At 38.5% G+C, this 16,587-nt stretch overlaps 1 protein-coding gene across 1 annotated transcript in view; it reads left to right on the top strand.

Annotated features, from left to right (window-relative positions):
- CSMD1 (CUB and Sushi multiple domains 1) overlaps positions 1-16,587 on the top strand; it is a 2,262,799-nt gene that overhangs the window by 1,919,933 nt on the left and 326,279 nt on the right. The window contains exon 26 of the mRNA XM_045286696.1: positions 16,226-16,428. Within this exon, the coding sequence (XP_045142631.1) occupies positions 16,226-16,428 (203 nt within the window). The remainder of the gene's footprint in view (positions 1-16,225; positions 16,429-16,587) is intronic.

The following is a 16,587-nucleotide window of genomic DNA, read 5'->3' as shown; positions in this document are numbered from 1 at the left end:
GATATGTGTGTATGCACACAGTTCACGCTTCCTCTGATATGTGTGTATGCACACAGTTCACGCTTCCTCTGATATGTGTGTATGCACACAGTTCATGCTTCCTCTGATATGTGTGTATGCACACAGTTCATGCTTCTTCTGATATTCACCTGCTCCAAAGGCCATTTGCTTTACTTTTTATTTAATCATGTTAACTCTTTGGGAGTAAACTTACATGGTAAAAATTATTTATAAACTTGTATAAAAATCATTCTTAGTAGGTAAAGAGAGCAAGAAACAGAACTTAAATGATGTCTTACTTTGAGCATATTTCACAATAATTCATTTTAAAATTAAGTTGTGTACGAAATCAAGGTATATGAATTATTAGATAATTATTGATTTAATGGGACAAAAATCAAATGAATTTGAGTAATTGAGTTTAAGGTTTTTGTTTTCTTCATGGAAATCAATGAAATCTCTTTTCCATTGAAATAAATTAAATTAAATTGTGTACCTAATTTTGAACTAATCCACACTTGAATTAAATAATATAAAAAAGATTACATTGGTTTTGAGTTTGAAAAAACCCACATATAATGTTAGTTAATGGAATGACTGTACATAATTCGAATCTATAGGCACATGTCAAAGATATTGTGGGTTTAGCTCCAGACTACCAAAATATAGCAAATATCACAATAAAGCAAATGACACATATGTTTGGGTTTTTCTAGTGCAGACGAAAGTAATGTTTACAATAGACTGTGGTTTATTTGGTGTACCCTAGTGTTATGCAAGAACTTGAAATACTGTGAGATTTACTAAAGTGTAATATGGATACATGAAGTGAACGTATGCTCTTGGTAAAATAGAGGCGATGCAGATTTCCCACAAATACTAAATTTGTCAAAACATAACCAAAAAAGCCCCACTATCAGTCAAGAGCAATAAAGCCAAGCACACTCAAACAAAATAACTGTACTTTATTTTATGAGAATTTCAAACCTCTTTATTCCTTCCAATTTCTCTGTTATTTGTTTTCCTAAAATTAGAACAAGTCGTGTCGCCTCTTGAATGCAGAGGGAGCAATTCTCACTTCACAGGCGAGGCTAACACTTCATTAACATTTTAATAAGAAAATAGAAAAGAAATTAATAATGATTTAAAGTAATGGGAAATGAACAAAGTTTTATATCACAAATTATGCTACTTAACCATGAGCATTTATCTTCAGCAAACTGAGAAAGGAAGAAAAAGACATTCCATACACTAGTGTGTAGCTCCATAAAGATCTGTTTTCTTATATGTGTCTCTCCAATGTAGAATTTAGATAATGTGCACTCTGAACTTTGTAGTAGATTTTCTCTTAAACTAAAGACATAAACTCCTTTCTAGTACTGAAGTTATGAGGGAAACAGCATTTAAAATTAATATCTGAAATGAAATTTAACTTCAGATAAAATATTTCCAAATATTAATTATTCTGCCTAAAAATAAAGTCGTTTTTGTTTGTCTTTTTTAGGCTAAAGTTTGGGAGATAGCATATTTAAAACATAAAATGCTATTTTAGGTTCAAAACTGTACTGGCTCAAAAAAACTGCTTCAAAGGTTAACTTTCTTAACTAGGTTGCTAAGTCCTATTCATGTCACTGGTATTACAGCCAATGGAGCCCGGATGGTGTACTGGCTACATGTTGGGCTGCTATCCACATGGTCAGCAGTTCAAAACCACCAGCAGCCTCAGGAGAAAACCTTAGGCATTCTATTCCCATAAATGGTTACAGTCGTGGAAACCCACAGAATGTCACTACGTGTCAGCGTTAACTAGATGGCAGTGAATATAGCTAGTAGCGCTTACATGGTTTACTTGAAATGAGGAAATTTTTCAGTTATCTAACAGGCATCCAGGGGTTGATTTAAGCATTACAAATTACAACATGAAATGCATTGTTACATATATCTGCCATAAAAAATTGACTGTTTTTTACTTTTACTCCCAAAATACATAAAAATAGAATATTGGAAAATGTAAAAATGCTGGTTTCAAATCTTAAGGACATTTATTAGAGGACCTATTTTGATTTCATTGTGGCTCAGAAATTACCAGTTATACCTTGCTATGACTTTTTATTCAAGGTATAGAAGCCCCTCAAACAATCGTTATTATAGTGTAGTTGAAACAGCTTTGCATTTGTAGCAGTTACCTAAAGCAGTTACCTGAGTAGAATTTAACCAAAAGTTAAATCACGAAACACTGTAGGATATTTATGAACATTTCTCTATGAGACCTCATGCATTTCATTGCTGAGTACAAGTTATAACTTATAGAATAAAGGTAAGGGCATTATAGGCATCTTTAATAAATAGCATTAAAGGGTATGTTTTCAGCACATCACATATGTACATTATCCCTTCATTTTACTTGCTTTTCTGTGAGTGTGGTTGTCTGAAAATTTCACTTTGAAAGTATCCATGTTCAGATAATTTGCAATAAATGTTATTTGATAGTATATTTGAAAGAATTTAATTATTTCTAGTTGGATTTATTTCACAATCTATAGATTAGAGATAGAACAAGAAGTATTGCCTTAAAGTTATCATTGTAAAATAAAATAATTATAAGAATTTGCACAATTCTTTGAAGTATTAAAACCAGTCAACACATTTAAAGATATATCCAGATTGCAAAAACAATTTGTAGGCAGTCCTTTAAAGGAAGTGAAACTCACATAGGTAACCTCGATCTCCCTTTTCTGTGTTTTTGATTCGTTGTCATCCAACAATCAGGGTTGTTGAGAGAATAAAATATCTAGTAAGAACATACAGAATTATTTTTGTATATATTTGAACTATCCTTCAGTTTTTATAAGTAGTACACCTAAGAGAAAAATGATGGTGCAATGAATTCCTGTCATTTGGTGCTGATCTCAAATCTTGATGTCCAGCCTTTGAACATGCCGATGGACCACGGGTTGGATTTCCTTTACAGACATAATTGATGGACTTTGGGTCTCAAAACCAAGCATAGCATATTCCCTCTTTCCTATCGAGACCACAAATGAATATTCCATATATTCTTGTAGAGACTATGAGAATATGACCTGATAAGAGAATGCCAGTCATCAAAAGAAAATAGCAAAAGAGCTAGAGATGGTCCCCGTACCTCCTAATTGGGCTAGCCACTGAACTTAGCTTCCCTTGCAATCACTGAAGCGAGAAGTGACAAAATTCAGTTACTACAGTTCAGTTAAATAACATCAGTCCCTCAACAACCTAATTTTAATGGCAGGAACCATGAGATATTCTCTGTAAACAACTGTGAAGTTGGATGCTTGCTCTTCACTCCCAGATCTCGATGTCAAGACCAGATGTGCCTCATGATCAGTGTTCATCACATCCCTCCCTTCAAAGCCCGTCAGGGAACGCTCACTGCAGATACGATATTCACACATGGCTAGAAATGAGTGTAGTGGTGCCACCTCTTGTCTCTCAGTCAGACATTTCATATGCCATCTTACAAGTCTGAATACCAAAATAGAGGAATTTGTCAACAAAGATGAAGGAGCAAAGAAATGAAAAAGGACTCCACAGAAAGTGCAAATCTAATTAAAGGCAAATGCAGGTGTGCGCGATCTAGCCAGCCGTGGGAATGTTCCCACCATCATCGCTCAAGAAACTCTAGATGTGGAGTCTGAGCAACTTAGGACTTGAATGAGGAAAATGGCCATGAAGTAAGAATGATGATGGTCCAGGGGAAGTGACTGGGCAAAAAGCATCAAACAAATGCTGGTAGCTACTTCGCCTTGTGGGAAGAGCAGAAGATAAAAGGTTGGAAGCTATTCCCAGCTTAGAAAGAAGTTTGTGAATTCTCAGAGGTTTAGAGAACTTGGAGACTCCAGATCATAAGCTCTGTGGCAAGAAAAAAAGGTGGCACCGTTTAAACTATTCGTGTGTGTTTTTTCTCCTTTTTAATCCATGGAATAAGATATTTTAATTCTGAATGTTTCAAGATGCATGGTACTAGACAAATATGGAGCACCTGGGTGGTTAATGTTAATATGCTTGATGGTTAAACAATTTTTTTTCAGTTTCACCATTGACACCTTGCAAAAAAGTCCTGGTTATATACTTCAACAAACAAACAAACAAACAAACACAAACAGGTCTTGCAAACCCCATGGCGAGCAGCCTGCTTTAGAGAAACAGTTCTTCTCTGAAACACTTGGGGTCCTGGTGAGTCCCACTTGACAAAATGGCAATTGTTTTTATTTGTTAGTTTGTTAAGGCAAATGCTTGTTTCACTATTATTTTTACAAATGTCCTATGTATTCACAACTAAAGTAAGTACTTACTGTTTTAACAGAAATCATTAAAGTAATGTATGCGGTATTTATAATTCTTCCATTGACATTAAGATACCCTTCCACTCTATCTTGCAAAACAAGGAGTGCCTTCTTTTATGGACCCTGACCTCAGAGGAACCCGCGCAGGTCTTACAATGACGCGAGTTGCTCAAAGGGAAAAGTAGCTGAGTTGGACATCGTTCCATGGACACACCAGCTCTATAAACAAGGCCTCCTTGGATGACTATAGCCCTCCATTAGACACAGTACGAGAATGTTGAGCTACGAATATGTTGTGTATTTATACTTTTGTTGATATGGAACAGTCAAATCTTAAAGTACTGCTTCATTCAATTGGGCTAACATTTCTGGGTGCTTCTGAAATCACACCGGATCGCTGGGTACATTGAAAAGTTTCCTTGGGCCCAGAGGTTCTGCTTATGGGAAGTTCTCTCAACCATAAGCTCCTGTTAGGGCATCTCTTCCTGAAGCTTGTCATGACTCTTCAAATACTTCCGGTCCAACTCATCACAAATGTACTCCAGATACCTCAAATGCAATGTCATGAGCATGTCCCACAGGCCTCTTTGCACTTCTTCATTCTTTCTTTCTGTCAGTACTTCTAGTGTCCTCCATCTTGCTGAAGGTTTTAAGATCTATTGTTAGCTTTTGTTTCCTTGTGTCTACTTTCCAAAATCTGAAACATACATGTATGTAAAAATGGACATTTTCAATATATATCTTGCAGAATTATTTTTTGGTGAATTGCGTTACATCGCTCAAGGCTGCCATGCAGTTCCTTCCAGCTCATGGCACCCAGGGACTCTGAGTAGAACTGCTTTGTAGGGGTGTGAGACTGTGGCCTTTCAGAAGCAGTTTGCCACATTTGTCTACTGAGATCCCCCCAGGGGGACATACTCCCAGCTCTGACCCATAGTGACCCTATGCACAACAGAACGGAACACTGCCTGGTCCTGTGGCATCCTCACAATTGTTCTTATGCTGGAGCCCATTGATGCAGCCACTGTGTCAATCCATCTCATTGAGAGCCTTTCCTTCCCTCGCTGTCCCTCCACTTAAAGGAGACTGGTCTCTCCAGACAGTACATATGTCGAAAGAGTATAAGATGAAGTCTTGCCATCTGAGATAGTTTATTGTGCCAGTCTGGCCAAAAAACGCAAGTGGGATTAACTGAAGGGCAGAGAGATAAATGGCTTGGTGAGCCTCGTCTTTCTTGTCTCTCGCTCTTTGATCATCGGACCAGTATGTGGCTGCCTTTCTTGTTCTGTGCCTCAATTTAAAGGCTACACTACCTGTGGGATGCCTAGCCTGTGGACTGTGTCGCTGTAAGTTGAGGTCCCTTTAAGACATCTCTGGAGCTGGGGACTGGTGGTTGGTGACCTGGCTGGCAGTTGGTGACCTGCCTTCTGATTGGCTGCTGTGCCAACATAGCCTAGCTCTCTCTATAAATAGAGGAGGATCTGGCAGCAGACTAGACTTGAAGGACTGCTAGTCTCACACAATTCTCTCTCCTGGGAGTGAGTTGCATTGGGCCATTTGTAGTGCTTTATAATTTAACTGTTTATTTCTTGTATTATATATTTATCTGTATATGATTTAACAGTTCATTTCTTGTTATATATCTAATTATCCTTATAAATAAATGTATTAAATTATCAGCAATTTGGTTTTATCTCTCTAGAGAACCCTGTCTAACACACCATCCTTGCCTCTAAAGAGCACCCTGGATTTACCTCTTCCAACACAGATCAGTTAGTCTGTTTGCAGTGCATGGTACTTGCAATATTCTTCTCCAGCACCATAATTCAAATGCATCAATTCTTCTTTGGTCTTCCTTATTCAATGTTTGTCTTTTACTTTCATATGAGGCAATCGAGAATTCTTTGAGTTGGGTCAGGCACACATTAGTCCTCAAAGTAACATCCTTGATCTTTAATATTATAAAGAGGTCTTTGGCAGCAGATTTACCCAATATAATACATCTTTTGACCTCTTGACTGCTTCTTCCTTCAGCAGTGATTGCAGATCCAAGCAAGACAAAATCCTTGGCAACTGCAACCTTTTCTCCATTTATCATGATGCTACCTATTGGTCTAGTTGAAAAGATTTGAGTCTTATTTACATTGAGCTTTAATCTATAGTGAAGACTACAATGCTTTATCTTCATCAGCAAGTGCTTCAAGTCCTCCTCACTCAGGTGAATAAGCCTTCTTTGCATCTCGATGCCACATTCTCCTTCACATAATCTAGCTTCTGGGATGATTTGTACAGATGGAAAAAGTATGATGAGAGTATACAACCTTGCTGCTCACCTTTCCTGATGTTAGACCATACATGTGCCCTCGTTCTCTTTGCACAGCTGCATCTGTATCATTGTATAAGTGCCTGATAAGCACAATGAAGTATTCTTTAATTCCCATTCTTTTAAGGTTATCCACAGTTTATTATGGTTCACATATTTGTATGCTTCTGTATAGAAAATGAAAAACAAGTAAATATATTTCTGGTATTCTCTGCTTTAATCCAGGATACATCTGACAATAGCAATGATGCTCCTTGTCTCATGTCCTCTTCTGAATCCAATCTGAACCTCTGGCAGCTCCCTGTCAATATACTGCTACAACCGTTGTTGGATGATCTTAAGCAAATTTTACTTGCATGTTATATAATTACTATTGTTCTATATTTGGATAATTCTTCTGGTTCACCTTTCTTTAGAATGGGTATACATATGGATCTTTTCTAGTCAGTTGGTCAAGTAACTTTCTTCCAAATTTCCTGCATAGATGATGAGTGCTTCCAATGCGTCTTCAGCTTGCTGAAATGTTTCCAGAAGTACTAATACCAAAAAGCACTAGTTGACATCCCACCATGATGCACAAGAACCCGTGACACTGAAGGAAGTTCAAATTCCACTAAATGCACTAGCCAAAAACAGGCTTCCAGGAATTGATTGAAATGTTTTGCCTTACATGACTTGAGTTATAGATATTAGTCTTCCATCACTCTTATACTTCATGTTTCACTGAAAATGAAACATTCATAAGTTTCTATTCACCTCTTATGCTATTGCAACTCTATCTTAATGTATGTTTCCCTTACCTTTCTACTATATCCAGACCTGTAAATTCTTTCTATCTTTTAGGGCACAGTTAAAATGTCATCTCCTCAACCAATATTTCATTCTTATTATCCCACTTAAAAATAATTGATTTCCATTTCTCAATTCAATATTCCTTTCAAAAGCTACCATTCTTCTTAATGTCTCTGCTAAGGTCATAGTCATGTATCGAGACATTTAAGCTAGACCTCTTAGTATTATGAACATTTCTCTCACACCCACACTAAGTTCATCATCAAAGCCCATCAGTCGGTGCTTGGTTTCTATGAAAATGAAATCAAACTTACCTTCCCTCCTCAAACTTTCAGCAATTCTGACACCAGCTATCTCACCAATGACTATGAATCAGGTTTAAGTACACCCTAGTATACTCATTTTATAATTTATTGCTATTTTTCTTTTACAATTTAACTTGGGGAATTGTACACAAGCAAGAATTCATTTTCAAGAGAAAATTCTGGAATTTATTTTTATAAAAATACTATACACATCAGAACTGGGAACACAGGGAATCCAGAACAGATAAATCCCTCAGGACCAATAATGAAAGTAGAGATAGCAGGAGGGTAAGGGGAATGTGGGGGAGAAGGGGGGGGCTGATCACAATGATCTACATATATCTCCCTCCGTGAGGGTCAGACAACAGAAGAGTGGGTGAAGGGAGACATCAGACAGTGTAAGACGTAACAAAATAATAATACTTTATAGATTATCAAGGGTTCGTGAAGGAAAGAGGGTTGCAGAGGGAGGGTAAAAAAATGAGGAGTTGATACCAAGGGCTCGAGTAGAAAGAAAATGGTTTGAGAATGATGATGGAAATGAATGTAGAAATGCGCTTGACACAATGGATTAGGTATGGATTGTGATGATTGTATGAGCCCCCGATAAAATGATTTGAAAGAAGAAGAATGGGCACACAGCAAAGAAGTGGGATAAGTGATGTTACATTGTGGGCATTTTAATATATGAGACCAATCAAAATATGTATGACTTGTTGAATGAAAAACTGCTGATCTTCTCTGTAAACTTCCCCTCAATTAATAATAAAAAATGTTTTTATTAAAAAAAAATACTATATGCCAAAGTGTTCTTGCATTGAGGGAGGACTTGAGTAGAGGCACAAAGTTCGTCTGCTACCTTGATCCTTAACATATAAATATATTACCTAGAGCTATATCCCTATCATTATATATTAATATATATTTACATTATATATTAATGTATATTTACATATACATGCCTATATTTATACCTCTATAAAGGTCATTTGCCTCATAGTTCCTTCTTCTATTTCCTTTTACTATCCTCTTGTCCCACTATCATGTTTGACCTTCATTCAGCTCTCAGTAATTCCTCTGGGCTACATTTCACTTGATCAACCCCCACTTGGGGTTTTACACGCTCCTCGCCATTGATTTTAGATCTCTGTTGTTTCTGTGTCCCTGGGTTTGTTGGCTCCTCCCTCCTTTTCCCCCCACTCCCCTCTCCCCTGTCCCCCTGGAATGATCAGTCCCATTGTTTTCTCCTTGGGATTGTTCATCTTGCCCATCTTATATAGGTAGACATGAAAAAGAAGAAGAACAAAGTCCTATAAGTAGTTCCAGGTCTATCTGTGGACTCTTAGGCATGTGTTCTGATTGAGTCTGATGAGGTACCAAACCCTGTCCTCCAAATCTGAAGTGGACTTTCAGAATTCCTCTGGGACGGTGCTGATTTTCTCCCCTCGCTCCTCTGTTACGTTCCCTTCATGTTTTGCCCCAGTGTTTGGGGGTCAGACCAGGCACCATTCCCGCGCTGCGTCTCCTGTGCCGTGGGTCAGTGAGGGGACATCATGTGTTGCGGTTGGGCTGGCCCTCTGGTCCTCTCTGTGACTTGGCTGCTCAGAGCAGGAGTGTCCTCCTTGGGGCTTGGTGTGGCCAGGATGCAATTCTCTCTCTTCTCTCTCTTTCTCTCTCTCTCTAGTCTGCGCAGAGCCGCCAATCTCCAAGGTCTGCATCTTCAGTGCTGTCCTCCATAGTGCAATCTCGGGGGAGGGCTTGACATAGCTGGGATTAATGCTGGGACACAGCCCACAGACCTCTCTGCTTGCTGCTTCATGCCAGTAGGTATGTTGCCCTCAAGGCTTGGCACACCAGATTGAGGTCTGGTCCCTCTCGAAAGGCCTGTGGAGACATTAACAATACTGTTTGCTTCCTGATTAAGTAACCAGAGGTCCCTATTTCAACAGGAAACCTCCTGTCAGAAGATACTCAGCTCTATTGCTTCTTGGTTGGCAAGCCCAGGGTAACTGCCTTGCTCCAAGAACAGGGAATTCCACTGTGCTCAGTGTGCTGCTCTCCAGTGCTGCTGCTGCTGCTGCTGCGGAGCCGCAGCATCGCGTGCCACTTCTGCTATTGCAGCTCACTCGTCTCCGTCTCACTCTCCTGTCCATATTCTCAGTTACAAAAGCTAAAAAGGGCAGCTCTGCTCTGTCCTATAGGATTGTCAGAATTGAATCAATGACCATGAGTTGATTATATATATAGATACATGTATATATACATATATATGTATATATACACATGTGTGTGTGTGTGTATACTCACATTGCACAGTCCTGAACTATTCTCCCAAATGTTGCTATGTTTGACCCTATTATTGTGGTCGCTGTATCAATACATCTTGTCTAAAATCTTCTTTTTTCACTTACCCTGTGCTTTATCAAACAGTGTGTACTTTTCCAAGGACTATTCTCTGCTGATAACTTGTCTAGGTTTGTGAGACAAAGAATTCCTTGGTTTTAAGGCGCGGTCTTGATAAACAATCTCTATGAGAGATTTGATTGTTCTTCTGGCAGTTGATGGTAGTTACATATTCTTCCAAAATCCTAATTCAAATGCATCAATTTTTTCTGAGCTTCCTGATTTGTTGTTCAACTTTTACATACATATCTGGTGATTTTAAATATGGTTTGAATCAGGTGCACCTTAGAAATTAAAATGACATCTTTGATCTTTAAAGAGGTCTTGGTAGCAAATTCTCCCAATATAAAATGATTTCATGACTGCTGCTTCCATGAGAGTTTATTGTGGATCCAAGTCAAATGAAATTCTTGACAATGTCAATCTTTCTTTAATTATCATTGATTGTGTGTTGGTTCAGTTGTGAGGAATTGAGATTTCTTTACAGTGAGTTGCAACCTGTACTGAAAAAAACCTGTCTTAGATCTTCATCACTCTATCCTTTTGACTTTCAGCAAGCAAGTCTGTGTCACCTGCATATCTGAAGAGCCATCCTCCAATTCTCATGACCAATTCTTCATACATTTCTCAGATTATTTACTCAGCATAGAGTTGAATAAGTAAGAAGGAATGATATAAACTTGACACACTCCTTTTCTGATATTAAACCAAGAAGTAACTCTTTGCTATTTTTAAATGATGGTGTCTTGGTCAATGTCTAAGCTCTGCCTGAGAACAATAAAGGTTCTGGAATTCCCTTTCGTCGTAATGTTACTCCTAGTTTATTATGATCCCCACAGAGGGATGTGTTTGCATAGATAACAAACCCTAACTACACGTTTTTTGGCTTTCAGATAAGACCCATTTGACATTAGCAGCGATACCATTTGTTTGATGTTCTCTTCTAAACCTGACTTGAATTTCTGGTAACTTTTTGTCTACAGACTGTTTTAACTGTGTTTGTATTATCTTCAACAGCATTCTACTTGTATGTGGTGCTAATAATATTATTTGATACTTTCTAAATTCTGTTGTGTCACCTTTCTTTGAAATGGGCACACATTTGTATGTTTTCCAGTCTGTTGACCAGGTGGCTGTCTTCCAAAGCTCTCAGCATAGATTTGTGGGTGCGTCTAGGATTACATCCATTTGTTGAAATGCTTTACTTGGCAACCAATCAATTTTTGGAGCCTTAATTTTCACTTTTGCCTTCAGTGCAACTTGAAACTCTTTCTTTAGTAAGGGCGACAATCTTCACACTTTGAGTTAACTGCTGCTTGTTCAGACTTTAGGCAGTAGCTGCACTTCAGCTTTGAAGAACAACATAGGGCCATAGACTTGAAGACACTTCCTGCCTTAGCAGGTCCGTCCAGATTATGAAGTTCCGTGTCACATGATTTCTCTTATTTTCTCATTTTTTTCTGACTTCATTTATGTATTCCTGTTCGGCATGTTCAGTAATGGTAACAGGGTACCGTATCGTAGTGCTGATGTCCAGGTGGAGGAGGCAGTGCTTTGTGTAGCCATTATCCCTGCACTTTATTTCCTCCTTTTTTATGATTCCAGATGAGCAAATACCTATAGTTTATCTCATGTGGAGGCTTGTAGGCTCAACAATTCCTCACCGTACTGGAAGGTAGAACATCATCTATTAACTGTATTAGGACAATGAACTAGGTTGTCCCTGGAGACCACATCCTTAAGCCTCCAAATGAAAAGAAGGCCTCCCAAATGGTGGTTGGTCATGACTGTTTCTTCTCTATCCTGTAAACGTCCCACCTGCGTGGCTTCTCAACTCAGTCGATGACAACTCCACCTTTCTAATCACTTAGGTTAAAACAGCAGCAGCAGCTAACACAGTGACCTTGACTACTCTGTGTCACTCATGCTTCATCCAGTTGTGTTTTCTCAGTGTTTCCAGACTCTAGCAGCCTCTCAAAGCTTCTCTCTTAGTCTTCTCCAAGAAATATTGTCCTACCACTTGAATTACTCCAAAATGCTCATCGAATATGTACTTTTCTCTATACTTTGTGGCCACACAGCAATTCAGAGTAGCTATTTTATGGTGTAGGTGAAACTTCAGTTCTAAAAAGAAATCTAGATCTGGCGCATTACTCAGAGTACATCCTTAACGTAGCCTCGAAGCCCCATAGGCCTTGTCTCCTCTCTCCACACACTCTCATTCACAACATCTACGATGGCTTTGAACTCCGGTCTCACTCCACGTTCTTCTCAATTACAGCCACACTGGGTTTCTAGCTGTTCCTAAAATGCTAGAGACCTGCTCCTACATGAAGGCTGTGCTTGGATCAGCTCTCCCTCATGTAGACCTACAGCCTAACACATGTCTTCACCTCCTCGAAGTTTCCTCTCAGATCTTATCTTCCCAATCAGACTTTATTTAATACTTCAGTCTTATCCTACATTCACTTCTGTGTGTTCGCTGTTCTTTATTCTGCCCTATTTAAAAAAATTAATTGTATTTACTTCCTAAAGAAAACAAAATAAAATAGCTCACTGCCATCAAGTTGACCCCCCTTCATGTAAGACAGAGTAGAACAACCCCTGTGGGTGTCAAATACTGTAAATTGTTGCAGAAGTAAAACATCTCTTCTTTCTCCCATGGAATAGCTGATGGGTTTGAACTGCTGACCTTATAGTTAGCAGCCCAACTTGTAACCCACTAGGGCACCAGCATTCCCTAGTTATCACCTACTCACATGTTACTACTTATTTATTATGGTTGCTACTTATTATTTGTCTCCTTCAATTAAAATATAAGCTCCACGTAGGCAAGTTTTTTTCTGTGTAGTTCACCAATGCTTCAAATTCATTCTAGAGTGCCTGGTACATGATCAAGTATTTATTCAATAAAATGTTTGTTTAATTGTTGAACTGATTGAAGTAGGCATGCCTTATGGAAGCAACAAGTTCAAGATAATTAATAATCAGAAAAAGGTTAAACAAGATATAATTCTACAATCATCAAATTTTCTACTGGTACAGCTATTTAATTCTGATATATTATGTATTCACGAAGATGTAACAAAATGAGGACATTTATACGTGGATGTTTTATAAGTTGCTGCAATTTCTAGCAACCCAGCCTCTAATCCACAGGGCCACCAGGGCTCCTTGTGGAAGAAGCACACCAGCCTATGCGATCACGAGGTGTCGAAGGGATCAGATACAAGGCATCATCAGAACAAAAAATCATACCATAGTGAATGATGGGGGGAGTGCAGAGTGGAGACTCAAAGCCCATTAGCAGGCCACTGGAGACCCCCTTGCAGAGGGGTCTCAGGGAGGAGACGAGCCAGTCAGGGGGTGATGTAGCAACAATGAAAAATACAACTTTTCTCTAGTTCCTAAATGTTTCCTCCCCACTCCCACTATCATGATATGAATTCTACCTTGCAAGTCTGACTAGACCAGAGGACGTACACTGGTACAGATAGGAACTGGAAATACAGGGAATCCAGGGCAGATGATCCCTACAGGACCAGTGGTGTGAGTGGTGATACTGGGAGGGTAGAGGAAGAATGGGTTGGAAAGAGGGAACTGATTACAAGGAACTATATGTGACCTCCTCCCTGGGGAACAGACAACAGAAAAGTGGGTGAAGGGAGACGTCAGACAGGGCAAGATATGACAAAATAAGAATTTATAAATTTTCAAGGGCTCATGAGGGAGGGGGGAAGGGGGAGAGAGGGGAAAAATGAGGACCTAATGCCGGGGGCTTAAGTGGAGAAGAAATGTTATGAGAATGATGAGGGCAATGAATGTACAAATGCGCTTTACACAATTGATGTATGTATGGATTGTGATAAGAGTTGTATGAGCCCCTAATAAAATGATTTTTAAAAAAAGTTGCTGCAATTTCATTGAACAAACACTTATTCCTCTCTTTGATATCCCACTAGGAGACAATTGACTAAATACAACAGGATGATTGCATTTTGTTAATTTATAAGAATTAAAAAGTAGAAACTAAGTACTTGTTGGTAAAGGACTAGAAAAGTGACATCATAATTTATACCATTAAAGTAAATCCATAAATTAGAAAATTTACCCATACAGGAATTTTACCAAATATAAACAAACAAATTTGAACATGATATAAGTATATATATTCAAAAATTATATTTGTTAAGTAATAATTATTAAACACTATATAGTACTATATATTGTTTCGATATATGCGAATGCATGCACACAGAATCAAATAATGATAATCTAGATGGCGACGCTGCAATCAAGTCAATTCCAATCCGTAGCAGCTCTCTCCAGGGTTTCTGAGACTATACATCTCTATAGGAATAGATGGTCTCAGGTTTCTCAAGGAGTAGCTGGCGGGTTTAAATGGCTTGCCTTGAAGTGATAGCACCTAGAAATATCAGTATCTGGGATAGGAGGAACTCTTATTAGTGGAGTGACTGAGGAATATAATTGTTCTATTGTATTTTAATTTATTTAAAAAGAAATTTATGAAGCAAATAGGACAAATTTATGGTAATAGGTATACAAATTTCTACTGTATTCTGTATTTTTCTCTAGAGTAACCATATTTTTAAGTATGATATTATATACTTCACACTGAAGAATAAGGTAGATTTTTTTCTAAGATCATATGAAATTAAATTTTGACATTTATTAATAATTTTCTGTATATATCTATTGTGTTTTCATCTTATTTACAATTAATGTACGCTAAGCAGGAAACGAAAAACTAATGCATTCATATTAGATATTTTTGTTGTTATTTTAATTTACCTTTAATGTTTGAAATGCATTAAATAGGAGGACATATATGCTGGTATTTACAAATGTGAACTTCCTCAGACAATGACATTTTTAATTTGCTCTGGAAAATAACTGTAAATGTAATTGAAATGTTTTAAAGTACTATAAAGAGGTTATATAATGCATTTCTCCTTTTGTGTGGGCATTTCAAATACTTTTTTTCTGAAATAAAATTGATAGGGAGAAACGTAGTCTTAGAGCAGATCATTCAGATACAGGTAGCATACAGGTGTGCTTCAGATGTAAAATATATTATCTTACCAGCACTTCTCTCCTGATATGGATGCTACCACCTAGTGGGCCTTTTAGGAAACGCACTAACACATTACCTTAAAACAAACCCAAACCAAACTCACTGCCCTCCAGTGGATCCGGACTCCTTATAGGACGGGGTAGAACTGCCCCTGTGAATTTCCAAAACAGTGGTTTTGAGTTGCTGACCTTGTGGATTGCAGACCAATTTGAAACCACTGAACTGTCTTAGAAATCAGGGACTCAATAAGCAGGAAGTATGTGACGAGTAGTGGCATTAGTTCAGCGGTAGAATTCTTCCTTTTTGTGCAAGAGGCCCAGGTTTGATTCCTTAGCAATACAAATTATAAACCGCTTTATCTCTCTGTTAGTGGAGGCTTGTTTGATGCTATGATGTTGATCAGGTTTAACCTGTTTCCCCGAAAGTAAGACATCCCTGGAAATAAGACCGACTTACAGTTTTGCCTCTCGCTGAAAAATAAGACATCCCCCTGAAAATAAGACCTCCCCCAAAATAAGGCCCCCCAAAGCTACCATAACTCTGGACTCTGGACCGTAGCAGCACGTGCCGCCGCGCAGCTCACTGTTGGCCGCAGTGTAGCCAAAGCAGACAGGAAGTGCAAGGTCTCTTTAAATAAAGCAATAAATGTGTACTTTATTCTTCTTCTTGGAAAAATAAGACATTCCCTGAAAATAAGACCTAGCGCATCTTTGGGAGCAAAAATTTATATAAGACGCTGTCTTATTTGGGGGGAAACAGGGTAGTGGGGCTTCCAGACTAAGATGGACTAGGATTAAGGGCCTAGTGATCTGAAAATGGCTCCCTGAATATTCATTCTACACTAACCATGGGAACAGTGCACTGCTGGGCATAACTTTGCAGCATTGTACCTGGGTCACCACGAATTAGGGGTTAACTCTCTAATGGTTAACAACAATAAAGATTATGAAGAGTAAATATCTAATATGTTCTTTTTCTTCAGCCTTCATTTCATTGTTTTTGACACCGAGATGGCTCATGATATCCTCAAGGTCTGGGATGGTCCGGTCGACAGCAACATCTTGCTCAAGGAGTGGAGCGGTTCTGCGCTTCCAGAGGACATCCACAGCACCTTCAACTCGCTCACGCTGCAGTTCGACAGTGACTTTTTCATCAGCAAGTCAGGCTTCTCCATTCAGTTCTCAAGTAGGTGGCGCAGCTTGCTTTTTAGCGATTTCGATAGCAGCTTGGACCATAATACTATCATTGTACTGGCACTCCCCTGTCTCACCTTAAAAAGATGACATTCACGATGAGTGTAATTTGTTCTTGCAAGCGAACATTTCTTTTCTTTTTTTTTTTTTT

The sequence above is a fragment of the Echinops telfairi genome, unplaced genomic scaffold (assembly GCF_000313985.2).
Source record: "Echinops telfairi isolate 266 unplaced genomic scaffold, ASM31398v2 ScPeMD7_9;HRSCAF=40, whole genome shotgun sequence".
Taxonomy (NCBI): Eukaryota; Metazoa; Chordata; class Mammalia; order Afrosoricida; family Tenrecidae; genus Echinops; species Echinops telfairi.
Note: the sequence above shows the minus strand (reverse complement) of the source record. Positions and strands in the feature narration are given on the sequence as shown.